A 27,515-nucleotide genomic window follows, 5' to 3' on the forward strand; every position below is an offset into this window, starting at 1 on the left:
GACACCAAAGATATTTCTCTTTCCTTCCTTCCTTTTCTCCCTCTCCCTCTCCTCTCCCTCTTCTCTCCCTCTTCTCTCCCTCTCTCATAATTATACAGTTAGGGGCTGGGGTTGTGGCTCAGTGGTAGAGCACTTGCCTCGAATGCATGAGGCCCTGGGTTTCATCCTCAGCACCACATAAAAATACACAAACAAAAATGAATATATTGTGTCCATCTACAATTAAAATTTTTTGATAATAATAATTATATAGTTAAAAATTTATCCCAGGAAACTAACTGAAAAACTGTACAATGACATATGTGCATTTTCCATTATTGTATGATGCATAATAGCCAGACATTGGAAACAAATATATCCCCAAAGTAGAAGGTGCTTAAGTGAGTTATAGTAACTCATGCAATATATTTTCAGGAAGTCATCAAGAGTTGTTTTTTAAGGAGTAGTTAGTGTTTTAGGAAATTTGTATAATATATTAAAATTTATTAAATACAAAATAAAATAAAAAGCCAATTTTCTTTAAAAAACTGAAAGAAAAAATATGACTTCAACACTTTTTTTAGGTACAGTGATCATACTTTTTTCTTCTTCACTATTTTCCATATTTTTAAAAATTTCTACATGGCTTTTAAAATGATATATGTACATAATTTTAGTGTACCTGTTTTAAAGTTTTGGTTTTAATAAGTTCTTTCTCTGATCTGTCAATAAAAATATTTAGTTCATCTATTTTAGTCATGAGGGACTGTTTTTCATCACAATTTTTACTGTTTGACTTCTTGATGAAGTAAAGATCATTCTGTAAAAAAAAGAAAAAGATATATGAAAGCATGACTTCAAGAACTAAATTAAGGACATACTATAATGAAAATAAATTATACACTCTCAAATATTTATAATCAGATATTTTACTCTCTCATCATGCTATGTATCTTACATAATATACACAGATAGTCAAATAGAAACATTTTTATTTTCATCATCTATTGATATTTTGGGTTTAGGCTGAGTTCAATAATTATAGAAAATATTATGCATTGTTCTAGCTCAACCAAATAATGAAGAGCTCACCATTTCTAAGGAGAGGGAATATACATTTTAATTCATTACAGGACTCACCCCTTCTATACTGGAATTGCTTGATCCTATCCAAGTACCAAAGTAAAAACATTATGGGTCTGAGAAAACATAGGGGCCTAAGAATAAGCTCTAGAATCAGATGACCTCTATTACCTATTAGCCATCTGACCTTGGTGGGTAACCTACTCTTCCTCAGTTCCTCACCTCTGAAATGGAAATGAGAACAACTCCTACCTCCCCAGGTTGTTGGGAAGATTAAAACAGTTACTGTCAAGAAGTATGTAGGACAGTGCCTGACACATGAGAAATCAGTGGTGGCTGTTATTATTATTACAAATGTAATTACATATTGCTAGACAGAAAAGGAAACAATAATGTGAAGAGAGAGCCTACAGAATGGGAGAAAATCTTTACTACAGGCACCTCGGATAGAGCATTAATATCCAGGAGATAGATAGATAGATAGATAAGATAGATAGATAGATAGATCTCAAAAAACTTAATACCAAAAAAACCCAAATAACCCAATAAATGGGCTAGGAACTGAACAGACACTTCACAGAAGAAGAAATACAATTGATCAACAAACATATGAAAAGTGTTCATCATCTGTAGGTTTTTATAGTACCATAAACATAATAAAACTCCTAAAGATGAAGAACATTCTCACCTTACTAACTGAATGGAGTCAACTGAAATATTGTAATAAGTAATTAGTGGAATAACAACAATAGATGACTCAAAAAATAAGAGCTGCTTCTTTTAGAGAGCATTTCAGAGAAAACAGGCAATCAAGTTATTTAGTATGGAAAAAAAAAATTGGAGTTTACCAATGTTCTAAAAAGTCTACTCAGAAAGTAATTCAAAGTCAAATAGACCAAGGATCAAATCCCAGTTCTCTAGGTACTAACTATGTAACCTTGGATAAGTCACATACTTTGTAAAATAGAAACAGTACCTTCCTCACAAGGCATAAGAACTAAGTGAAATAAAATATTAGAGAAATATAATACAATATTTACCATATAGTAAATGTTTAATGGGAACATTACATTCTAATACTGTCTCTCAAAATGTGAACCTTTGTTTATATATTTGGGTAATTTAGCAATCACCTTAACCAAAGTTGTCTTGGGAACCTATTGACTTAAAACTGAACAACTGTTAACTAGGATACCAGAAACATAACAAATTACATAAAGCTAAATTACATGAAGCTTCTTCATTTGTGTCTCCAAAACACCAAGGGTAGCCTTCTTCTGTTCCACGGATTTCCTAAGATCAATAATTTTTACTTCAAGGGCTTGTTTTTCTTCTGAATTAATCTCTCCCTTTAACCGTGACATTCTCCGTTCCACTTGTTGAATGTAAAAATCCTGTTATAGTTTTTAAAAAGAAGTTAATAAGGAGAAATAAATAATTTAAAGCTTCTCTGTAACATAAAAACACACTGAACACATTCTTATGCATTTGGCGTTGGCATCATCACTTAGTAAAATCGCTCTAGTCCTTTAGCAATTCAGGATAGAATATTTCTTTAAAGGGAACAATAACAAACCATTTTCAACAGAGTGCATGAGTTACATGAAAGCAATCTAAAAATGTAACAAAGTCAGGGGTGTTTATCATACTGCCCTAAAAGCCTTAGTAAATTTACTGGACTTATATAGACATGGATCGTTGAGGGTACATTTTCTAGAGCATGCAAGAAAGATAGTCACAAATAACTAGGAAAGGTTCAAATATAATAAACTTCTCATTAATCATTTTAAAAATTATACTTAATTTTGAACCACCAAGAATATATTAGATGAGAAAATTAAGATGTAGAAAGAGAGGGTGTTAAGAAATTATCATGAAAATACGTAAGATGTGTGTGTCTTTAATAAATAGAGAAAAAATGAAAAATACATTTACTCTATTGCCCTGGGGATAGGGATGAGGTGTTCATATTGGCACACATAAAAATCAACATAGTTTTTTCTAGTTTTCAGGTATCCCATGACTTGTTTTGTTCTGGGCTCAGCTGTCCCCGTTTCCTTTAAAACATGGGTCTCCCTCACTAGAATTGTCTCTCCTATTGCCTGTTCATGTTAGATAGAGAAAAAGAATAGCTTTTAGGGTTTCCCTATCCTACTGTGAACCTAACATAATATCCCACCATTAGCATCTGTCTGTCCTTCCAAAAGAGTGCTTAGAAACTCTTCTTTTCTTAGGATATTGAGGCATCTTGACCACCACAACTATAAAAAATCAATATGGAAGACAATCACAAGAGTAACATCTACCTGACAGTACATAATTTCTTGCTGCTTCAGAGTTTCAAAATCCAGTCTATATAATTGATGGCTGAGATGTTTCAGAGAGGAACGGGTTCCTTCAATTTCAGATATGACAGCTTTTTCTTTCATTGTCTCAGTCTGTAACTCCTGAACTTTCTTAAATAGCACATCTTTCACTATGTTCAATTGAACTTCTACTTCCTGATAATAAGAATTATAATGGTTAATGAAATCATAATATCTTAAAATGTTTTTTATATATGAACACTATAATTTAGGAGCTTATAAACAAACTTGAAATCTTGCCACCAATATTGAAGCCTTTGGGAATATAAAACCCCATGCATGATTTCAACAAATTCCCAACATTTCCTATCATCTACTCTAGTAGACTAAATTAGGAGTTTTCTATTCCTCTATCATGCACTTTGTCCTGTCATCTTAATTCCATATCACATGGCCCTAGTCTCAACACTAGGTCACTCCACTGGTTTCCTCAAAAAATAAAAACCACTGGAGAAAAATATATAAGTTCACTGAGTTCACTGCCATCTTGAGGGTGTGGGAGGGAAGAAACAGTGTCACCCAAACTCCATCTTCTTTTGATTATGTAATGAGCAGGTAAATGTCTAAATATCAGCTCTCCAATGGAGGTGGGATTCAGAAGAATATGACTTTCACGATATAAACATTTACTACAGCAACCAATTTCAAGCTACTAACATGAGTCCACTAAATGCAGAGTTGTGGAATGATACACAGAAGCAGACCATTATGCAGCATTTCCAACATACAGATAGGAGATGTAAGTAATTTTAACCTTAAGACATAGATTATAATAAAATAATTTGGAAGGGATAAATGCTGAATATTTATTACTTTGCTTTTGTTTTGAATATAATTTATTCAATTATAAATAGAATTTGATTTTAATAGTAACTGTGTTTAGCAGCATAATATAAATTCCTGGAAATTAAAATACTGGCTTTATAGGCTAATAGAGGGCAGGCCCTGCACACTATTTGCACTATCTATCACTCATACACGTTGACCTTCCTGCCATGTGCTGCCCCCTGGGAAATACAAACAAGTCCCCCTTTTCATTTCTCCTCTTGGAAGCAAACTTGATCTTGACCTAGAAACTTATCACCAATGTATTCTAAGCTCTGGTTGATCTACCAAGCTAAGATCAACTGAAAGTCATCGTTTTTAAATGTTGAAATAATTTCCTTCTGTGTTCTTATACTTTTTGTAACCAGTGAATCTCAATATGAAGTAAAAGAAATCTATGGTTGGCACATTTTAATCTTTATAAAGCAAGAAATACCTGATAATCAACACATCATTTTTCATAAAACAGACAGTTTTCATTGGGTTTAAGACCTTCTCAAAGATTACCTAGCAGAATTTTGAAGTCCGTGTTTTAGGGTAAATAATACAGTATATATTCAATAAAGATAGAGTTAGCCTTTTTTTCCAAACAAAAGACAACATCAAAAAAAAATTAAGATAATGAACAGTCCTGCTAGAATACGATCAGTACATCTGCTGCCAATATTTTTATTTTCTAATTTAATTAATTTCTCTAAAAATTATTTTTTTATTCTCTGTGATCAAAAGGTCTATTTCATATGAATTTTACAGTCTTTACAAGTTTGTAGTAAGTTCCAATACTGCCCTCTATCATGTGCCATAGAAAATCATGCCATTAGAGGACAAAAACAACTTAAAAAAATAATGTTGTATGATTTGGACTCAAACACCACTCAAGTCAAGATTGCTACTCAGAAATTTTTACATGACTACTGAGGAAGCTGTATTCCATCCAAATATAACTAGAGATATTTTATATATGCCTATAAAATGTCTAGGGAATTTGCCATCATCTTCAGCTATCCCTTCTTCCTCCCCTTTGGTCCCCGCAAAAAGGATAAAAGCAAGAAGTAGTGCCCACTGTAACCGAGCACCCTTACAGGTCCCTTTGAAAATTTCAATGAGGAAGTGGTGACTAGCCTTTTCCAGTGCCTCAAAACAAATAGTCCTCTGACCCCAAGAGTCTAATGAATTCACTCTTGCTAATTTTAAAAAATTAAAAGTAAACTTTACCTTTACACTTTTTTCTTCTTCCTTTAACATATCCTCCAGATTGGTAGCTTTTTCTTCCACAGACATGGTTTTTTCAGTAATGTGACTTAATTTTTTTTTTACAATCTGATTATGATTTTTGATTCTTTGTAACCTAAATAGTGAGGAAAAAAATAGAAAACAAACTCCAAAAAAACTCCAAAAAAGTATTTAATGAAAACAAAGAATAATTTATCCTAAGACTTCTTTATATCTTATGAAAATTTACTATAAACCTTTTCATTATAAATTGTATATCTAATAAATATAAAAATACTGCTCTAGAGCCTTTGTGATGAAAGTCAGGTAAAACTGTCTTAAGCTCAGTAGAGTAGTAGCTATAATTTTGCAATTATTTTATAGAAAATAAATTTAAGTATCTAAAAAAACCATAAACATATTTAAATAGCTTTTTTTCTTACCTTTCTGTTTTTTCATGAATATCTTTCTTTATTTTGGAAATATTCTTCCTCAGAGCTTCTAAATCACTGGAAGTTCTATTCACAGTGGCTTTTAAAGAATCCAGCTATTCATTAGTTAAATGACAAAATTATTTATTTATTTTCTTATAAATTAACTTCATTTCTAAGAAGTTCAATTGTGCCCATTTTTAAGTTCTAACCTATACCACACCCACAAAACTTTTTTGTAATTAATATATATGTATTTTCTTACTTATTTTCATGTCAAATTTTAAATGGTCTGCTTTATAATACTATTAAATTATTTAAAAATTACATAAATGTGTTGAAATGCAGAAATGTCCAATATCACTAGACCTACTTAGGAAGACCATATCCCAGGATTCCAGATAAATTAATGTCTGTATATAAAGTGCTTGTGAAAATCATATGAGTACAGTTGGATCTGAAAAAAATCTCAAAGGTTCTAATACATCATCCTAAATACACAAATCCTCCTAATCACCTACATTTTACCATTAATCTAAATTGTTAAAACAGAAAGTCCAAGATACAAATTTTCTCCTTCACTAAATTTGCAAGATCCTAAGGACTCTACCAAAAAGTAAGTTCAAACTAATAAACAAATTCAGTAAAGGTATAAGATACAAAATCAACATATAAAAAACAGTTTATTTCTATACACTAACAAACTACTGAAAAAGAAAATTTTAAATAGCTCATTTACAAAAACCACTAAAAAGAATAAAATATTTAGGAATAAATTTAACCAAGGAGGTCAAAGATCTTATTGGAAAATATTGATAAAATAAATTATACAAGACACAAAGAAATAGAAACAGATATCCAGTATTCATGAGTTAGAAAAAGTAACATTGTCTGAATGTTTGTAATACTTGAAGCCAACTCAATAAAATTCCTATCAAAATTCCAACATCATTCTTCACAGAAGTAGAAAACAATCCTAAAATTCGTATTGAATCACAAAAAAACCCAAATGGCTAAAGCAATCTTGAGCAAGAAAAGCAAAGCTGGGGGAATCACACTTCCTGAGGTCAAACTATATTATAAAGCTATCGTACAGCATAAGCAAATAAACATAATTCATCACATCAATAGACTTGAAGACAAGAATCTTATTATCATCTCAGTAGATACAGAAAAAGCATTTGACAAAATACAGCACCTTTTCATGTTAAAAACACTAGAAAAACTAGGGATAGTAGGATCATACCTCAACATTATAAAAGCTATATATGCTAAACCCAAGGCCAACATCATTCTAAATGGAGAAAAATTGAAAGCATTCCCTCTAAGAACTGGAACAAAATAAGGATGCCCTCTTTCACCACTGTCATTCCACATTGTCCTTGAAACTCTAACCACAGCAATTAGACAGACAAAAGAAATTAAAGGGATATGAATAGGAAAAGAAGAACTCACACTATCATTATTTGCCAATGACATGATTCTATATTGAGAAGATCCAAAAATTCCACCAAAAAAACTTCTAGAACTAATAAATGAATTCAGAAAAGTGGCAGGATATAAAATTAATACCCATAAATCAAACACCTTCTTATACATCAGTGATGAATCCACTGAAAGAGAAATTAGGAAAACTACCCCATTCACAATTCAAAAAACATAAAATATTTGGGAATCAATCTAACAAAAGAGGTGAAAGTCCTCTACAATGAAAACTACAGAACTCTAAAGAAAAAAATTAAAAAAGATCTTAGAAGACAAAAAGCTCCCTCATGCTCTTGGACAGGCAGAATTAATAATGTCAATATTATAAATGGCCATATTACCAAAAGTACTATACATATATAATGCAATTCCTCTTAAATTCCAATGACGTTCTTCATAGAAATAGAAAGAGCAGTCATGAAATTAATTTGGAAAAATAAGAGGCCCAGAATACCCAAAGCAATCCTTAGTGAGAAAAGAGACTTAGGAGACATCACAATATCAGACCTTAATATGTATTACAGAACTATAATAACAAAAAATGGCATGGTATTGGCACAAAAACAGCCATGTAGACCAATGCAACAGAATAGAAGACACAGAGACAAACCCACATAAATGCAGTTATCTCATATTAAATAAAGGTGCCAAAAACATACTTTGGAGAAGAGCTAGCCTCTTCAACAAATTATGCTGCGAAAACTGGAAATCCATATGTACTAGAATGAAATCTCTCACCCTGTAAAAAAATCAACTCAAAGTGGATCAAGAACCTAGGCATTAGACTAGAGACTATGCCTACTAGAAGAAAAAGTAGGCCTCAGCTCTCTACTATGTCATCCTAGGAACCACCTTCCTCAATAAGACTCCTAAAGCACAAGAAGTTAAAATCAAGAATCAACAAATTGGATGGAATCAAACTAAAAAGCTTCTTCACAGAAAAGGAAACAATCAAAAATATGAAGAGAGAGCCTACAGAATGGAGTAGAACTTTACCACATGCACTCAGATAGAGCATTTATCTACAGGATATACAAAAAAAATCAATAAACTTAACACCAAAACCCAAAATAAAATAAAATAACTCAATCAATATATGGGCTTAGAACTAAATAGACTCTTCACAGAAGAAGAAAAACAAGTGGTCAACAAATATATGAAAAAATGTTCAATGTCTCTAGCAATTAAGGAAATACAAATTAAAATTGCACTGAGATTCCATCTCGCCCCAGTCATAATGGCAATAGTCAAGAACACAAGTAATAATAAATGTTGGTGAGGATATGGGGAAAATGTTTCACTCATACATTGCTGGTAGGATTGTGAATTGTTGCAACCACTCTGGGAAGCAGTCTGTAGATTCCTCATAAAACTTGGAATAGAACCACCATTTGAGCCAGTTATCCCACTCCTCAGCTTATACCCAAAAGACTTTAAATCAGCATACTACAGTAATGCAGCCACTTTAATGTTTATAGCAGCTCAATTCACAATAGCTAAACTATGAAACCAAGCTGGGTGCCCTACAACAGATGAATGGATAAAGAAAATGTGGTACATATACACTATGGAATGTTACTCAGTCATAAAGAAGGATAAAATTATGGCATTGGCCAGTAAATGGATAGAACTGGGGGACTACCATGTTAAGTGAAATAAGCCAGTCCCCAAAAATCAAAGGTAGACTGTTCTCTCTGATGTGTGGATGCTAACTCACAACAAGGAAGGAGAATATTAGAAGTTCATTGGGCTAGACAAAGGGGAATGAAGGGAAGGGAGGGGGAATGGCAATAGAAAACATAGTAGAATGAATCGAACATATCTTCCCTATCCTTATGTAGGAATACATGATCAATGTAACTCCACATCATATACAACCACAATAATGGGATCCTAATTGGAACAACTTATACTTATTCTACATATGTATAATATGTCAAAATACATTCTACTGTCATGTGTATTTAGAAATAGCAAGTTTTAAAAATGAATTAAAGATAGGAAAGATAGTGGAACAAAACAGATATTACTGCTTTATGTATATATGTGACTACATAACCAATGTGATTCTATAACATGTACACTCAGAAAAATGAGAAGTTATATCCAATCTATGTATGATACAAAGTGTATAAATGCATTCTACTATCATGTATAACTAATTAAAACAAATAAAAATTCTTAAAAAATAAATAAATAAATAAAAATAACACCATAAAATTCTGAGAAGAATTCTAAGGAAAAAAACTAATTAATTTCCACAGTATTTTTTTTGGATTTAATATAAAAAGCACATGAAAAAAAGTTCCTTACACCCAAGATGACTTTTATCAAAAAATAAAAAGTGAAGAGGATGTGGAGGAAGGGAAATTTTCCTGGTGGGTAGGAATATAAATTTTTAAAGTCATTATGGAAAAAAAAATATGGAGGTTCCTCAAAAAATTAAAAACAGAATTACCATATAATCCAGTAATCCTACTTCTGGACCAAGACCCCAAGGGAGAAAAATCATTATGCTAAAGACAGACTTAATCCCCCAAGTTCAATGTAGTCTTATTCACAATAGTCAACAGAGGGAAACTGCCTAAGTATCCATGAACAGATGAGTGTATAAAGAAACTATATTCCACATGATGGAATATAGTTCAGCCTTGAAAAAAGAAAAAATTCTGCTACTTCTAAAAATATGGATGAAATATGAGGGTGTTATGCTAAATTAATTATGCAAGAAACAGACAAATACTGCATGATCTCACCTATACATGGAATCTAATAATGTCAAACTTACATTAGCAGATAATAGAATTCTGGTTAGCAGGGGCTAGATATTAGTCAAAGGATATAACTATTCAGTTGTAAAGAAGTTATGGAAATCTAAAATATAGCATGGTTAACACTAGTGTATTATATATTTGAAATTTTCCAAGAGAATATTTCTTAAGTTTATCACCACACACACCCAAATAGTTATGTGAAGTGATATATGTATTAATTAGCATAATCAGGGTGATCATTTCACATTGTATATACCTATCAAAATATCACATTTTATACCATAAATATACACAATTCCAATTGTCAATCATTTGTCAAGAAAGCCCAGGAAAAAGATGCATATATTTTTAAAATAAAAGAAAATTTGCAATCTATTAAAGAGAATCAATAGTAACTATCTCAATGTAAGACAGAGGTTCTAACATCCTAGTGTATAAAATATTTTTTAAATAATTAATGAATTAAATAAATAGCATGAATGTTCTCAGTGACATTATTCAAAATAGCTTTAAAAAGTGGAAACAACCAAAATGTCCATCAGCTGATTAATGCCTAAATGATGGGGTATATCTATTCAATGGAATATTATTCTGCATCAAAAGAAATGAAGTACTTATGCATGCTATTATGTGGGTGAACCCTGAAAATATAGTAAGAAGCCAGACAAAAATCTACATGTTATATTTCTTTTACATGAAATGTACAGGATAAGAAAATCTCTAGAGAATGAAAGTAGATCAATAGCTGTCAGGGGTCAACAGAAGGGAAAAGGATGACTACTATTGAAGATAGAGTTTCTTTTTGGGGTGACAAAAACATTCTAAAATTAGACAGTGGTGATAATTCCCCAACTTCATGAAAATACTAAGAACTTTTGAATGGCACACTTTAAAAGAATAAATTACTATATGGTAATTACATCTTGATAAATAAATTATGACTGAATAATAAAATAAGTGAATCAATCAATCCTTGTGTTCTTTTCTGAAACTGGCTTAAACCCTGAAAATTTTAAGAATGAGCTATCAGCAGTGACATCTAATTTAAGCAAGAAATTATTTATTTTTATGATCTGATTATTGTCTTTATACAGAAAAAAATCTTCTGCATCAGAGATAAAAATGATAATAGCTTGTAGAATAAAATGGTCTATAATATTTATAATATTCCAATTTTCTATTTCAAAACTGTTAATTTCAGATCATATTACCTCAATACAGAAATATTCTAAAGATCCTCTCTCGCTAACTAAAGGGCTGTTCTCTGCACAAAATAGTCTAGTTGACATGTATGCCTGAGAAGTTTTGTCCTCTAATTCAGTTTCAAGTTTTTTTATCCCCAGATTAGCCTACTATTAGACCAAAATATCATTCTCCTTTAGCCTACCAGACCAAAATAATACTCAGTGAACTTAAGCAGGTATCTCCAGTTGAATTTTAGAGTTAAAATTACACATACACTTGTAGCAATGGAAAGACACTTCACATTATCACCCATAATTGTGTGTTAATATTCATTTTCACATTTGCCTGTTACCTTGCCACTACAATTTCCATCTAGATACTCAGAAACCATTTGTCTTCAGGTCCCTTACAGAACACCATATGTGGCGAGCAGATTGGGCACTGCACAACTCCATCAGGAGAGCCCTCCCAGGTACCTCAGCATTCTGGGGCTCAATGGGAGCGCCCTAGAAGTTTTATAAAAGAGATGTAGCAAGAAGAACTAGAAGATAGTTCCTTAAACCAAGGAAAAGCTTTATGCTATCTTATAGTACTGTTGTCATGAACACACAAAGCCATCTTGTAGTTGACATACCTCATCCTTCAGCTGACTTCTGCTAGTTTCATGGTGTTGATACTCCATTCTACATTTAAAAACTTTACGCTCAGCAGCAGAAATTCTTTTTTCATATTCTGCATTATTTCCAATCTCACTTTCCAAAAACTTAATCTTTTCTTTGACCAAATTTTCCTTTTCTCTTATTTCCTGCTTTACCTTCATTAATGCCTAGGATTGAAACAATGTGTTCACTTAAATATTTATTTAATATAACAAAACTAAAAGGAACTTCATTTTTATTTTTTCCATTATTATATTCAGCATTTATTTAACAAAAAACATTTTAAGAGATACTTTTATATGAATAAAAGAGTCTCTTATATGAACAAAATACTAATATGTCATACATTAATATCTATAAACTCATATGGCTAAAGGTCTCTATTTTATCTTTTTGGAACTTTGTTAAAGAAAGAAAAACAATTGGGACTTTACATATGCAGGGTAGCACCTAAAAATATTATACTATTAACTATTTTTCACATAGAAACTTGTATTTTAATAAATTTTTCCAAATATTTTACAGATCAGTATTTTTCATTTTTCAAAAATAACATTTTAGGAGAGAGGAAGATGGCGGCGAGGGGAGTGCATTGCCCCCGTGTGCTGCTTCACTGTGTGGGAGTATGACAAGTCAGGACGGCTAAAGGCTATCTTGTTAGGAATTTCCAGCAATAGTGGAGTGCTCCGGAACCTGGAGGAAGGATTTCCATCGCACGAGGATCGGCTACGGGGACTCAAACGCGAGAGGTTTGTTGCACGGAGGGTAACACTGTTTATTCAACAAATCGCCCCGCGGTTAGAGTCTGCAGCGCGAGCTGGGAAACGAGGAGATAGCGACGCAGGAATACAGCGCTGCAGTTTCTGCCAGCCGTGCAAGCACCGTACTCAGGGCTGAATTCTGGGTTCGAGACGGGGGAAGGAAGCGGTCCATCTCGGTTCTCCACACCGGTCAGACCACAGAGGAGGCCAGCAGCCACCATGTTGGAAAGCTGACGTCACCATCCCTGTTTTCGACTGACCGCAGCTCATTCAGACATAGAACAGGTAATTTCAGGCTGCCATTCGCCTGCGGCTTGCAGACAGATTGCTAGGGTTCAGTGTCTGGGTGCTTCTTAGAACCTGATCTTATCGGAGCGAACACTGAGCGCGGGGCGGCCGAGTTACGGCTCCCGGAACCGCCCTGGCCCAGGGCTGGGGAGCCTGCGGAGGCTGCTTCTTGGACCCTGCTCCTATCAGAGCATACACCAAGCACTAAGCGGCCGAATTCCGGCTCCCGGAACTGAGCCTGCGGGGACTGCTTCTTGGAGCCTACTCTTATAGGAGCTTACACCGAGCACGGAGCGGCCGAGTTCCGGCTCCCGGAACTTCCCTGGCCCGGGGCTAGGAGCCCGCGGAAACTGCTTCTCGGTCCGGGTCCTGCTGAGGGCCAGCCAGGACTCACCCGTTGCTTTGGTTGCCCGGCAAGGGGAACGAAATGCTGCCATTCGCATAGGATACCAACATGGCAGAGATCTGATGTCATCAGAAAGCGGCGGAGGAGAGATCTTCATCAATACCAGCGGTGACATAAGCAGTTGGTCTCCTGGTAAGGGGGGTGAGGCTCAGTCACCCGAGTCTCCTCAATTTGTCCTCGAGCCAGAGGGAAGGAGCCGGGCCGCCGCCAGCCCCCGGAGCAGGCCCAGCGGCTCGCCAGCGTGGTGACCGCGTGACCCCAATTGGAGAGGGGGCGGAGCGGAGCCGCCACCCGCACCCGCAAGGTGGGCAGACCCGCGACCCAGTGGTACATGGGCGTGGTTGGAGGGGCAGGGCAGAGCCGCCGTCCGCGCTTGCAAGGTAAACAGACCTGTGACAGACTGGCGGGTCAGGCCCAGTGGCCTGCCAGTGTGGTACACACGTCACCCCAATTGGAGTAGGGGCAGAGAAGATCCTTCTCCCACGCCCGGATCAGGCCCTGCCGGTGTGGTGGCCACGTGACCCCAATTGGAGTGGGGGCGGAGCGGAACCGCCACCCGTGCCCGCAGGGTGAGCAGACCTGTGACCAACCTGCAGATCAGGCCCAGGGGTCCGCAGGCGTGGTAGGAGGGGCAGGGCAGATCCTCCGCCCGCGCCTGCAAGGTAGGCAGACCTGCAACAGACCGGCGGATCAGGCCCAGGAGACTGCCGGCGTGGTACACACACCACCCTAATTGGAGTAGGGGCAGAGCAGAGTCGCCGCCTGTGCCAGGAACAGGCCCAGCGTCCTGCAAGCAGGGTAGTCACGACACCCCAATTGGAGTAGGGGCAGAGCAGAGCCACCACACGTGCCCGAAAGGTGGGCAGATCTGTGACCGACCAGCGGGACAGGCCCAGTGGTCTGCCGGTACGACAGACACGTCACCCCATTTGGAGTAGGGGCAGAGTAGAGCCGCCGCCCCCACCTGCAGGGTAGGCAAACCTGCAACCGACCGGCGGATCAGGCCCGGTGGCCTGCCAGCGTGGTACACTCGTCACCCCAATTGGAGTAGGGGCAGAACAGAGCTGCCGCCAGCGCCCAGAACAGGCCCAGTGACCTGCCGGCGTGGTAGCCACAACACCCCAATTGAAATAAAGAGAGAGCAGAGCCGCCGCCCGTGCCTGCAGGAAAGATACGCAAGCAGTATGAAAAGACAAGGAAAGAAAGGACCACAAGCAATGCAGGTCAACACAACTTTAGAAGAGGTAACAGCTGCAGCAGATGGAATGTCAGATAAAGAATTCAGGATATACATGCTTCAGATGATCTGGAGTATCAAGGAAGACATTAAACAGCAAAATCAGACAATGAAAGATCACTTCGACAATGAATTACGCAAACAAATCCAGGAAGCAAAGGATCAACTATACAGGGAGATAGAGGTTATAAAAAACAAACAAACAGAAATCCTAGAAATGCAGGAAGCAATAAACCAACTTAAAAACTCAATGGAGAATACTACCAGCAGAGTAGAACACTTAGAAGATAGAACATCAGACAATGAAGACAAAGTATTTCAACTGGAAAAGAACATAGACAGCTCAGCAAGACTGTTAAGAAACCATGAGCAGAACATCCAAGAAATATGGGATAACATTAAGAGACCAAACTTAAGAGTCATTGGGATACAGGAAGGTACAGAGCTCCAAACCAAAGGAATGAGCAGTCTATTCAATGAAATAATACGAGAAAACTTCCCAGACTTGAAGAATGAGACAGAATCCCAAATCCTAGAAGCCTACAGGACGCCGAATGTGCAAAATCATAAGAGATCCACACCTAGACACATTATAATGAAGATGCCCAACATACAGAATAAGGAGAGAATTTTAAAAGCTACAAGAGAAAGGAAGCAGATTACATTTAGGGGCAAGCCAATCAGGATAACAGCTGATCTCTCAACACAGACTCTGAAAGCTAGAAGATCCTGGAATAACATATTTCAAACACTGAAAGAAAATGGGTTCCAACCAAGAATTGTTTTTCCAGCGAAATTAAGCTTCAGGATGGAAGATGAAATTAAAACCTTCCACGATAAACAAAAGTTAAAAGAATTTGCAGCTAGAAAACCATCTCTTCAAAACATCCTCGCCAAAATATTACAGGAAGAGGAAATGGAAAATAACAATGAAAACCAACACTGGGAGGTAGGACAGTAAAGGGGGGGAAAATAATCAAAGAGGAAAACAAACCATGTTTAGTAACAGAAATAAACAAATATGGCTGGAAGAACAACCCATATCTCAATCATAACCCTAAATGTTAATGGCTTAAACTCACCAATTAAGAGACACAGGCTAGTAAAATGGATCACAAAACAAGACCCAACAATATACTGCCTACAGGAGACGCATTTGATAGGAAAAGACATACATAGGCTGAAGGTGAAAGGTTGGGAAAAATCATATCACTCATATGGACTTCGGAAACAAGCAGGAGTGTCCATACTCATATCAAATAAAATAGATTTCAAGCCAAAGTTAATCAAAAGGGATAAAGAGGGACACTACATACTGCTTAAGGGAACCATACACCAACAAGACATAACAATCATAAATATATATGCCCCAAACAATGGTGAAGCTATGTTCGTCAAACAAACTCCTCTCAAGTTCAAGAGTCTAATAGACCACCATACCATAATCATGGGAGACTTCAACACACCTCTCTCGCCACTGGACAGATCTTCCAAACAAAAGTTGAATAAGGAAACTATAGAACTCAATAACACAATTAATAACCTAGACTTAATTGACATATATAGAGTATACCACCCAACATCAAGCAGTTACACTTTTTTCTCAGCAGCACATGGATCCTTCTCAAAAATAGATCACATGTTATGTCACAGGGCAACTCCTAGACAATATAAAGGAGTAGAGATAATACCATGCATCTTATCTGATCATAATCGAATGAAACTGAAAATCAACAATAAAAGAAGGAAGGAAAAAGCATACATCACTTGGAGAATGAACAATAGGTTACTGAATGATCAATGGGTTATAGAAGACATCAAGGAGGAAATTAAAAAATTCTTAGAGATAAATGAAAACACAGACACAACATATCGGAATCTATGGGACACATTGAAAGCAGTTCTAAGAGGAAAATTCATTGCTTGGAGTTCATTCCTTAAAAAAAGAAAAAACCAACAAATAAATGATCTCATACTTCATCTCAAAATCCTAGAAAAAGAAGAGCAAAACAACAGCAAAAGAAGTAGAAGGCAAGAAATAATTAAAATCAGAGCTGAAATTAATGAAATCGAAACAAAAGAAACAATTGAAAAAACTGACAAAACTAAAAGTTGGTTCGTTGAAAAAATAAACAAAATCGACAGACCCTTAGCCATGCTAGCGAAGAGAAGAAGAGAGAGAACTCAAATTACTAGCATACGGGATGAAAAGGGCAATATCACAACAGACACTTCAGAAATACAGAAGATAATCAAAAATTATTTTGAATCCTTATACTCCAATAAATTAGAAGATAGTGAAGGCATAGATAAATTTCTTAAGTCATATGATCTACCCAGATTGAGTCAGGAGGATATAGACAACCTAAACAGACCGATATCAATTGACGAAATAGAAGAAACCATCAAAAGACTACCAACTAAGAAAAGCCCAGAACCGGATGGCTATACAGCAGAATTTTACAAAACCTTTAAAGAAGAACTAATACCAATACTTTTCAAGCTACTTCAGGAAATAGAAAAAGAGGGAGAACTTCCAAATTCATTCTATGAGGCCAACATCACCCTGATATCTAAACCAGACAAAGACACTTCAAAGAAAGAAAACTACAGACCAATATCTCTAATGAACCTAGATGCAAAAATCCTCAATAAAATTCTGGCGAATCGGATACAAAAACATATCAAAAAAATTGTGCACCATGATCAAGTAGGATTCATCCCTGGGATGCAAGGCTGGTTCAATATACGGAAATCAATAAATGTTATTCACCACATCAATAGACTTAAAAATAAGAACCATATGATCATTTCGATAGATGCGGAAAAAGCATTTGACAAAGTACAGCATCCCTTTATGTTCAAAACTCTAGAAAAACTAGGGATAACAGGAACATACCTCAATATTGTAAAAGCAATCTATGCTAAGCCTCAGGCTAGCATCATTCTGAATGGAGAAAAATTGAAGGCATTCCCTCTAAAATCTGGAACAAGACAGGGATGCCCTCTCTCACCACTTCTGTTCAACATAGTTCTCGAAACACTGGCCAGAGCAATTAGACAGACGAAAGAAATTAAAGGCATCAAAATAGGAAATTATCACTATTTGCAGGTGACATGATTCTATACCTAGCAGACCCAAAAGGCTCTACAAAGAAACTATTAGAGCTAATAAATGAATTCAGCAAAGTGGAAGGATATAAAATCAACACGCATAAATCAAAGGAATTCCTGTATATCAGCGACAAATCCTCTGAAATGGAAATGAGGACAACCACTCCATTCACAATATCTTCAAAAAAAAATAAAATACTTGGGAATCAACCTAACAAAAGAGGTGAAAGACTTATACAATGAAAACTACAGAACCCTAAAGAGAGAAATAGAAGAAGATCTTAGAAGATGGAAAAATATACCCTGTTCATGGATAGGCAGAACTAACATCATCAAAATGGCGATATTACCAAAAGTTCTCTACAGGTTTAATGCAATGCCAATCAAAATCCCAACGGCATTTCTTGTAGAAATAGAGAAAGCAATCATGAAATTCATATGGAAAAATAAAAGACCCAGAATAGCAAAAACAATGCTAAGCAAGAAGTGTGAATCAGGCGGTATAGCGATACCAGACTTCAAACTATACTACAGAGCAATAGTAACAAAAACAGCATGGTACTGGTACCAAAACAGGAGGGTGGACCAATGGTACAGAATAGAGGACACAGAAACCAATCCACAAAACTACAACTATCTTATATTTGATAAAGGGGCTAAAAGCATGCAATGGAGGAAGGATAGCATCTTCAACAAATGGTGCTGGGAAAACTGGAAATCCATATGCAACAAAATGAAACTGAATCCCTTTCTCTCGCCATGCACAAAAGTGAATTCAAAATGGATCAAGGAGCTTGATATCAAATCAGAGACGCGCCGTCTGATAGAAGAAAAAGTTGGCTACGATCTACAGTCGGTGGGGTCGGGCTCCAAATTCCTCAATAGGACACCCATAGCACAAAAGTTAATAACTAGAATCAACAAATGGGACTTACTCAAACTAAAAAGTTTTTCTCAGCAAAAGAAACAATAAGAGAGGTAAATAGGGAGCCTACACCCTGGGAACAAATCTTTACTCCTTACACTTCAGATAGAGCCCTAATATCCAGAGTATACAAAGCACTCAAAAAATTAGACAATAAGAGAACAAACAACCCAATCAACAAATGGGCCAAGGACCTGAACAGACACTTCTCAGAGGAGGACATACAGTCAATCAACAAGTACATGAAAAAATGCTCACCATCTCTAGCTGTCAGAGAAATGCAAATCAAAACCACCCTAAGATACCATCTCACTCCAGTAAGATTGGCAGCCATTAGGAAGTCAAACAACAACAAGTGCTGGCGAGGATGTGGGGAACAGGGTACACTTGTACATTGCTGGTGGGACTGCAGATTGGTGCAGCCAATTTGGAAAGCAGTATGGAGATTTCTTGGAAAGCTGGGAATGGAGCCACCATTTGACCCAGCTATTCCCCTTCTTGGTCTATTCCCTAAAGACCTAAAAAGAGCATGCTACAGGGACACTGCTACATCGATGTTCATAGCAGCACAGTTCACAATAGCAAGACTGTGGAACCAACATAGATGCCCTTCAATAGATGAATGGATAAAAAAAATGTGGCATTTATACACAATGGAGTATTACTCTGCATTAAAAAATGACAAATTCATAGAATTTGCAGGGAAATGGATGGCATTAGAGCAGATTATGCTAAGTGAAGCTAGCCAATCCCTAAAAAACAAATGCCAAATGTCTTCTTTGATATAAGGAGAGTAACTAAGATCAGAGTAGGGACGAAGAGCAGGAGAAGAAGATTAACATTTAACAGGGATGAGAGGTGGGAGGGAAAGGGAGAGAGAAGGGAAATTGCATGGAAATGGAAGGAGACCCTCAGGGTTATACAGTGGAGGGGGTAGAGAGAGAGGAGGGGGGGGAGGGGAGAGGAGGGAAGGGGGGAGGGTGGAGGATGGGAAAGGCAGCGGAGCACAACAGACACTAGTATGGCAATATGTAAATCAATGGATGTGTAACTGATGTGATTCTGCAATCTGTGTATGGGGTGAATGTGGGAGTTCATAACCCACTTGAATCAAAGTGTGGAATATGATATGTCAAGAAATTTGTAATGTTTTGAACAACCAACAATAAAAAATTAAAAAAAAAAACTTACACAATAAAAAAAAAACATTTTAATTATTTGTTTGTAAAGGAAGATCTCCACTCCATCTTTTGCTGATCTTAAATATACAATAATAAATGGAATACATAAAGTATAACTGAAATGTGGACAAAATAAGTATGAGAACAAGGAGATGATGGATTCTACCCCAGAGGAGTCAATAGAAGATATGACTCAAGAGGCATAATTTAAGTCAGGCCTGTGACAGTGCATGGAGATGCATAAATATTCTAAAGTGATTAGAGTGCAGGGTGGGAGGGCAGAAAAGAGAAGGGAATAGATTAAGAACAAGATATAGATGCAAGGAATGAGACTGGAAAGGTAGAACTTAGACCACAATTGTGTAAAATCAAATGCCATTTTAAAGAGGGTCAACTTTTTAAGCACTGTGGAACAAAGAATATTTTAAACCTGGGGAATAAAAAGATCAGATGAGCTTTTTACAAGTGACTCTGATGGCAATAGATTTGATGAATTAAAATGAAAAATTACCCTAATGTATTTCTTTTATGTTTACCAAAGGGGAACCTACAAAATAACTAATCCTAGGAAACTGGGGGAGGATATATGTATTCTGAAATCAGTCAGTTTTATAAATGTTACACATCATATTTGTACACACTTGCATATTAAATTGATGCATAGCTGAGATTTAATGTACTTTTAATAAGATGTTTTAAATTTGTTTAATGTAGTATTCCTATATGTTCTCTATAACCAAACATTCTATAACATTCTATATAATTATTGGGCTCAAACAAAAGACATAGCAGAACTTCCTATGTTTAAACATTTCCAATGATCATTCTAAAGTTTTCTGCATTACATTAATTTTTCTAACACTTAGGCAAATGCTTTAGGCCAACTTCAACATTATATTTCTCAACAGTGCTATTTATGTTTTCATATGGGTGATGCTTATAAGTGAAAATATGTTGCTTATACCAACATTTCTACCTTAGAATAAAACCATAGTATAGAAATTTTTTTTTCTTTTCTAAATACTGTTTCTCTTAAGAAGCCAATTTCAGAATTTTTTGGCCAGACTCCTGCTAAGGTGTCACTAAAATGACAAGTTTTGTTTGAAAAGAGACGAAAGAATACAATTTCAGTTACAGAAGATCAAAATATGTCACCACCCCCAAACAATCCTACTTCAGCTTATTGACCATTTTGAGTTAAAGGCACTTGAAACACTGCAGATCCCAAGAAGGGTACTCTTCTTTTTCCCCTTGAAAGCAAAAGGCAAAACTCCTATATGAAAGGTGCCCATCTACTGCAGGAGAAAGACATTCACATCACCAGAGACAAGGAGTCAAGGCCAAGAGAAATCTAGATAAACAAATCTTGTCAAACTAATCCTTGCCATCTTACTTACTTTTCCAAAATTGCAATTCTTTGTTCAACTTAGTATAAAGGACTTAGGTCTTGCCACATCTTTTGAGTATTTTTCTTGTTTGGGCTTCCCTGTATTTGTAAATAAAATATGTATGCTTTTCTCCTGTTAATCTGTTTTTTGTCAATCCTAGATAAAAACGCCTAACAGGATAGACATAGAAAAACCTAACCTATCCAGTCTAAATGCTGCAGCAGTATGAAGCAGCTCTTGTTGACTCACAAAAATTGATTTTACACATCTCTACTCTACTCTGTATTCAGGAGACTCGTGTTGGTAAGGAAGTAGTTATACCATAGAAATCAGAAATACTTAAACCAGGAGGTTTTGTGTTTATTTTATCTTGTTTTCTTCTCAGAGAACACTTACAAAAAACATTTAGAAGTGTACCACTGCCTAAAGAAACCATCACTTGGCACCCTTCCTAGTCTCTGACAACCCAATCAGAGATGTCAATGTGAAACTAAGAACCCACTTTTATCATGATCAGATAGCTACTACTGCCAAATCAATAGGCTGAGCCAATTTAGCCATGGAGTGGTATGAGAATGCTGATTGTGGACCTGTAATGTAAGGGGTGACAGACAGGACTTGATTTTGAAAGTAGAAAGAAGTTAAAAAATAGATAACAATATCTACACTAAAAATTAGGAGGACCTCTAGTATAATTGGTTCTCATGTATTCCTCCTAGAAAGACATAGCCCATTAACCAATAAAACATTGGTCTCTTACAGAAATTTAAAATACAAAAATCACAAGTAATCAGAATTCTAAACTCCCAGTGGCCTTGGCTGCTGTCCTTTTTTTGGAATAGTTTTATAATGGAATTCTGAAACACATCTTCTAAACCTTCTTCTCTCCTCCTTGATTTCTTCTCCTTCCCAACTCCTCCTAATCCTCCCATTTTTACTTACCAATACTTCATTCCTTATTTCTTTCCCAATAGTGTTCTCCTAAATTACCTCTGAAAGTAACAAGTGATAATACTAGCTCTATATTACCATTGTGCCATCCTTCTCCCCTTCTACATCATTATTGGCACCCCAATTTAAAAAGTTAAACCTAGCCAGGCATGGTGGCACACATCTGTAATCCAATGTAATCCCAGAGGCTCAGGAGGCTGAGGCAGGAGGATCACAAGTTCAAAGCCAGCCTCAGCAAAAAGTGAGGTGCTAAGCAACTCAGTAAGACCCTGTCCCTAAATAAAATACAAAATAGGTCTAGGGATATCTCTCAGTGGTCGAGTGCCCCTGAGTTCAATCCCAGTACCAAAGTTAAACCTTATAACCATCTAAGTTTCTTGTCTGAATCTCCTTCATTTATATCTTGGTTATTTACCAAGGCTCATTTCCCTACACCTATAACTTACTGCCAAACCGCACATATGTTAAATCTAAGGCATCATGGACAACCATGTGTAAGTCAGGGCCTTGTTTTACTGCAGTAATATTTGTTACACAATTCGTAGATGGCAAGATTCAGCCTTCATGGATTATAATACTATAAGAAAATAATATTCATAAAATCACATTTCTAATTGGATAGATTCAGCTTTGAAAAACATCAAAATTATTGAATCCTGCTGCAAAAGTGACTTCCAAATAACACTGTGATTTACATTTAAAATAATGAGTTAAATACAAAAGAGACAAACACAGCTGAACATTACAAGAACTAAATTACTTTACCAAGGCACAGTCATCTATATCTTGATCCCTTCTCTGCATCTGTTCTATTGTGTTCTCCCACTGTTGAATGAGTTCTTGTCTTTCATTGTGAATATTACGAAAATCTTGTGCTGCTTTATCCAATTCTAACTGTCAATTAGAAGAGCAAAGAACATTTATGTGAATTTAAGTGCTTCTGTAAACATCACCTTGAAAAAAAAAAGAAATAAAAACCTTTATTAAACCAACCTGTGCACTTAGAGTCTCCACCAGTTCATTGTCAAGAATCTTTCTTCTCTGATTAGATTCCAAAGTCAGTCTTTCTAATTGCAGAGTCAAGGCCTAAGATGTGGTTTCATGCAAAATATTCATTATTATCATTTTATTAATTTAAAAGCTATTAGATAATATACCCAACCATAACTATTTTAGACAATATTATGCATTATTTGATATCTAAACCAACTATATATAGTATACATTTTCCTTATCTTTTAAACCCCAAAGGACTAAACTATTTGCCTATAGCTTCATGAATATTCAATAATTTCTAAAATGACTCTTAATACTTCTTAAATAGAAAAAAATATTAAATTATAATCAGACATTTGAAACTACTTAACATAATATATTTGATATTAAGCCTACTAGAAAATAGCATGTTTTATAATACTAACTTTGTTAATATCACCAGATATAAGTGGAATTTAAGTGATGGTTATGATAACAGATCAAACAATAGCACTATATTCTCAAATAGCAAAAAATATAATATTCAAACTATATTTTAAATACAATAGGTAAAATGTCAATAAAAAGTTCTAGTATAAGACTTTCTGTTCTGAAATGCTCTCAAGAATCCTTCTAAATCAAGATAGTCTTAACCTGACATCCATGGATCCCCAATTGATCAAAGAAGAATCTATAAAACTATCAAAGGATCTGTAAAATTACCAGCAAAATTTTTGGTTATTTAAGTATAGTCATTTTTTTTTGGTATGGAGAGAATATTTGGCTTTACTAGATACAAAATGGAGTCTCTGGTCCTGCTTTAAAAATCAGTAAATACAATTGTAGGCAAGAAAGAGAGGAAGGAAGGAAGGAAGATTGACATACTACAGATTTAGAGACAAATTGACAATTACAATTTATAATTTCTTACCCTAATTTTATTATCATCTTGTTGTGCATATTTCTGAAGAGTGAGGGCATCACTATCTTTATGAGCTGATTCTTCTAACCAGGTCTCCAAGGCTTGCTGGTCCCAATTCATTTGACATTTCAAACCATCCAATTTTTGAGTAGCTTTAAATATGCCATTCTTATTTCCAAGGAATGTAAAAGGGAGATTATAAAACGTTATTCACTATACAAACCAAAATAAAACACAATATTGTATACAACAGAACATATTAAGTAGAAATTCTTCCCCCATCTTCCAGATATTCATAATGTCACATTTCACTACAAAACCATCATACTCATATTTAAATTTTTTAAGTCATAAAATGGAAAATTACACTAAGTCGAGAACAGTAGTTGAGCCAGAAGTCTCTTGAAAAAGTTTTTCAAACAGCATCTTATTGGTAAAAAAACAGACATGAAGACCAATAGAACAGAATAGAAGACACAGAGACAAATCCACATAAATACAGTTATCTCATACTAGACAAAGGCACCATAAACATTCATTAGAGAAAAGATGGCCTCTTCAACAAATGGTGCTGGGGAAACCAGAGATCCACATGTAGTAGAATGAAATTGAACCCCTAACTGTCAACCTGCACAAAACTCAACTCAGAGTGGATCAAGGACCTTGGTATTAGACCAGAAACCCTGCACCTAATAGAATAAAATGTAGGACCAACTCTCCATCATGTCAGCTTAGGAATTAACTTCCTCAACAAGACTCCTAAAGCATATGAAGTAAAATCAATAAATGGGATGGTATCAAACTAAAAGGCTTCTTCACAGCAAAGGAAACAATCAAGAATGTGAAGAGAGAGCCTACAGAATGGGAGAAAATCTTTATCATATGCACATTTGATAGAGCATTTATCTCCAGGATATACAAAGAATTCAAAAACCTTAATATAAAAAAACTCAATAAATGGGAAGAAAATGAACAGATATTTTACAGAAGAAAAATATGAATGGTCAATTAATAGATGAAAAAAATATTCAACATTTCTAGCAACTAGAGAAATGCAAATCAAAACTACACTGAGAGCCCATCTCACTCCAGTCAGAATGGCAATAGTCAAGAATAAAAGTAACAATAAATGTTGGTGAGGATGTGGGGGAAATGGTTTACATTGCTGGTGGGACTACAAATTAGTACAACCATTATGGAAAGCAGTCTGGAGATTCCTCATAAAACTTGGAATGGAACCACCATTTAACCCAGTTATCCCACTCATTGGTATACAGCCAAAGGACTTAAAAATAAGCATACTACAGTGACTCAACCATACCAATATTTATAGCAGCTCAATTCACAATAGCAAAGCTATAGAGCATTTCAACAGATTCAACAGACGACGGATAAAAAATGTGACACACACACACACACACACACACACACACACACACACACAATGGAATATTATTCAGCCATAAAGAAGAATGAGATTATGGCATTTTCTGGAAATGGATAAAACTGGAAACTATCATGTTAAGTGAAATAAGCCAGTTCCAAAAAATCAAAGGCCAAATGTTCTCTCTGATATGTGAATGCTAACACACAATAAGGGGAGGGGGAGGGAAGAACAGAAGTTCATTGGATTAGACAAAGAGGAATGAAGGGAAGACAGCAGGGATGGGAATAGGAACGACAGTGGAATGAATTGGACATAACTTTTCTATGTTCATATATGAATACATAACCAGTGAAACTCCACATGGTGTACAACCACAAGAACAGGATCCTAATTAGAATATGTTATACTCCATGTGTGTATAATACGTCAAAATACACTCGACTGTCATATATATCTAAAAAGAACAAATAAAAAAAAAATTGGGGGGTAGCTTCCTGACAGCAATCTCCTCAGTCACTCCACCAAAGCCACCCCAAATATATACACAGTCTTAGGTAAAAATGTGTTTGATATGTTAACTAAAACCACAAGTTCCTGTCAGCCCCATTTCCAATCATATTTGGAAGTCTCTTATCTATATAAGATATAAATTTTTGAAGTACTCCTAACAGAAGCAAATATAGTAAAGGAGCTAAAAAATATTTAATATTTTAAATTTAGTCATAACCTATATTCATAAAACAGAATAATATAGAAATACAAATTGATATGAATGATATTACATATACAAATACATTATAAAATTATAACAAAATTTGTATGTGTATATTTCCATATGTACATGCATATATAAAGAAAAGATTCAAAATTTGGAAAGAGCTCCTAACTCAAGTAACTAGAAGCTAAAGAAAAGAGAAAGGTTAAAGTAGCTTAATATTAGAGTCACAAAGCTGACAAATTAATACAAAAGGTAAGAATTGTAAATGAAATTCAAACCTAGAGTGATGCAGCTGTTAAAAATTTAGCACTTGCATATAAACCATGCCTATTATATTATAACAGGCAGCCAGTGTGATACTTTGCACAGACTCTCAATACATAGCTGGTGAATGAATAATGAGGGAAATGTAATAATGTAGCATTATTTTATTCAATCATATCTCCATGCCCTTTTGTTGTCCAAAAAACAATATAAGTAAATGCCAGGAAACTAATGAATGCCTTCTTTACACACAAACAAAAATCAAGGTTCCTTTGATGAGAAAAAAGGTACATTAGCACAAATTTTTAAGTAGCTCTTCAACACATACTTCCTTATCACTTTTTCTTTCCTGTATTGTAGCCATCTCATTTTCTAGTCGACGGATCTCATCCTTCACTCGTCCCAGTTCTCTTTGGGCAATGGCCTTAAAATGCTCTTCGCTTTCAATCTCATGTTCCCTGGCTTTGTAAAGAGACTACAGAATGATACACAAAATAGAAATACTTTTAAATGTTAACAATTATGAAATGTTTATAATAATCCATTAGACAAAAAAACAGTTCCCACAAAATGCTTAGATTGAGTATTATAAACTCTAGTTCTCTGAAACCTACACCACTTTATACTGTTATTATAATGTACTTTGGCAGCTCACTAGTTGTAAGAAAATTAGTCAATGAACTGGTGGGAGAAAATATTGTCAATAGTTTTCATATATTATGTTGATCTAGAAAAACTAAAGAAAACAAAACTTTATAAGGTAAGATTTAAAAACTACGACTTATTATTTATCTATCAGTAAGAAATACCAACTTAATAATAATTGGGAAATGTAATGTTTATATTGAATTGATCACATATTCTAACAGAGATAATTTTAAAATAATTATTTAAACATTGAGCATTATTTCCCTGAATATATTATTAAATAATCATGCCTTTGTATTATTTTATTTAAAGAATGAACATTTCTTAACCATTTATCTAGTAGTGCTTCAA

At 35.3% G+C, this 27,515-nt stretch overlaps 1 protein-coding gene across 1 annotated transcript in view; it reads right to left on the reverse strand.

Annotated features, from left to right (window-relative positions):
- Ccdc39 (coiled-coil domain containing 39) overlaps nucleotides 1-27,515 on the reverse strand; it is a 61,392-nt gene that overhangs the window by 20,002 nt on the left and 13,875 nt on the right. The window contains exons 3-12 of the mRNA XM_046466880.1: nucleotides 26,845-26,991; nucleotides 24,157-24,315; nucleotides 23,244-23,336; nucleotides 23,016-23,144; nucleotides 11,975-12,166; nucleotides 5,909-6,012; nucleotides 5,469-5,601; nucleotides 3,369-3,563; nucleotides 2,292-2,456; nucleotides 662-799 (exon numbers count right to left, since the gene is read on the reverse strand). Coding sequence (XP_046322836.1) covers nucleotides 662-799; nucleotides 2,292-2,456; nucleotides 3,369-3,563; nucleotides 5,469-5,601; nucleotides 5,909-6,012; nucleotides 11,975-12,166; nucleotides 23,016-23,144; nucleotides 23,244-23,336; nucleotides 24,157-24,315; nucleotides 26,845-26,991 — 1,455 coding nt within the window. The remainder of the gene's footprint in view (nucleotides 1-661; nucleotides 800-2,291; nucleotides 2,457-3,368; nucleotides 3,564-5,468; nucleotides 5,602-5,908; nucleotides 6,013-11,974; nucleotides 12,167-23,015; nucleotides 23,145-23,243; nucleotides 23,337-24,156; nucleotides 24,316-26,844; nucleotides 26,992-27,515) is intronic.

This window comes from Marmota monax, unplaced genomic scaffold, assembly GCF_021218885.2.
Source record: "Marmota monax isolate L192 unplaced genomic scaffold, Marmota_monax_Labrador192_F-V1.1 WCK01_AAM20220418_F8-fsc00074, whole genome shotgun sequence".
Lineage (NCBI taxonomy): Eukaryota > Metazoa > Chordata > Mammalia > Rodentia > Sciuridae > Marmota > Marmota monax.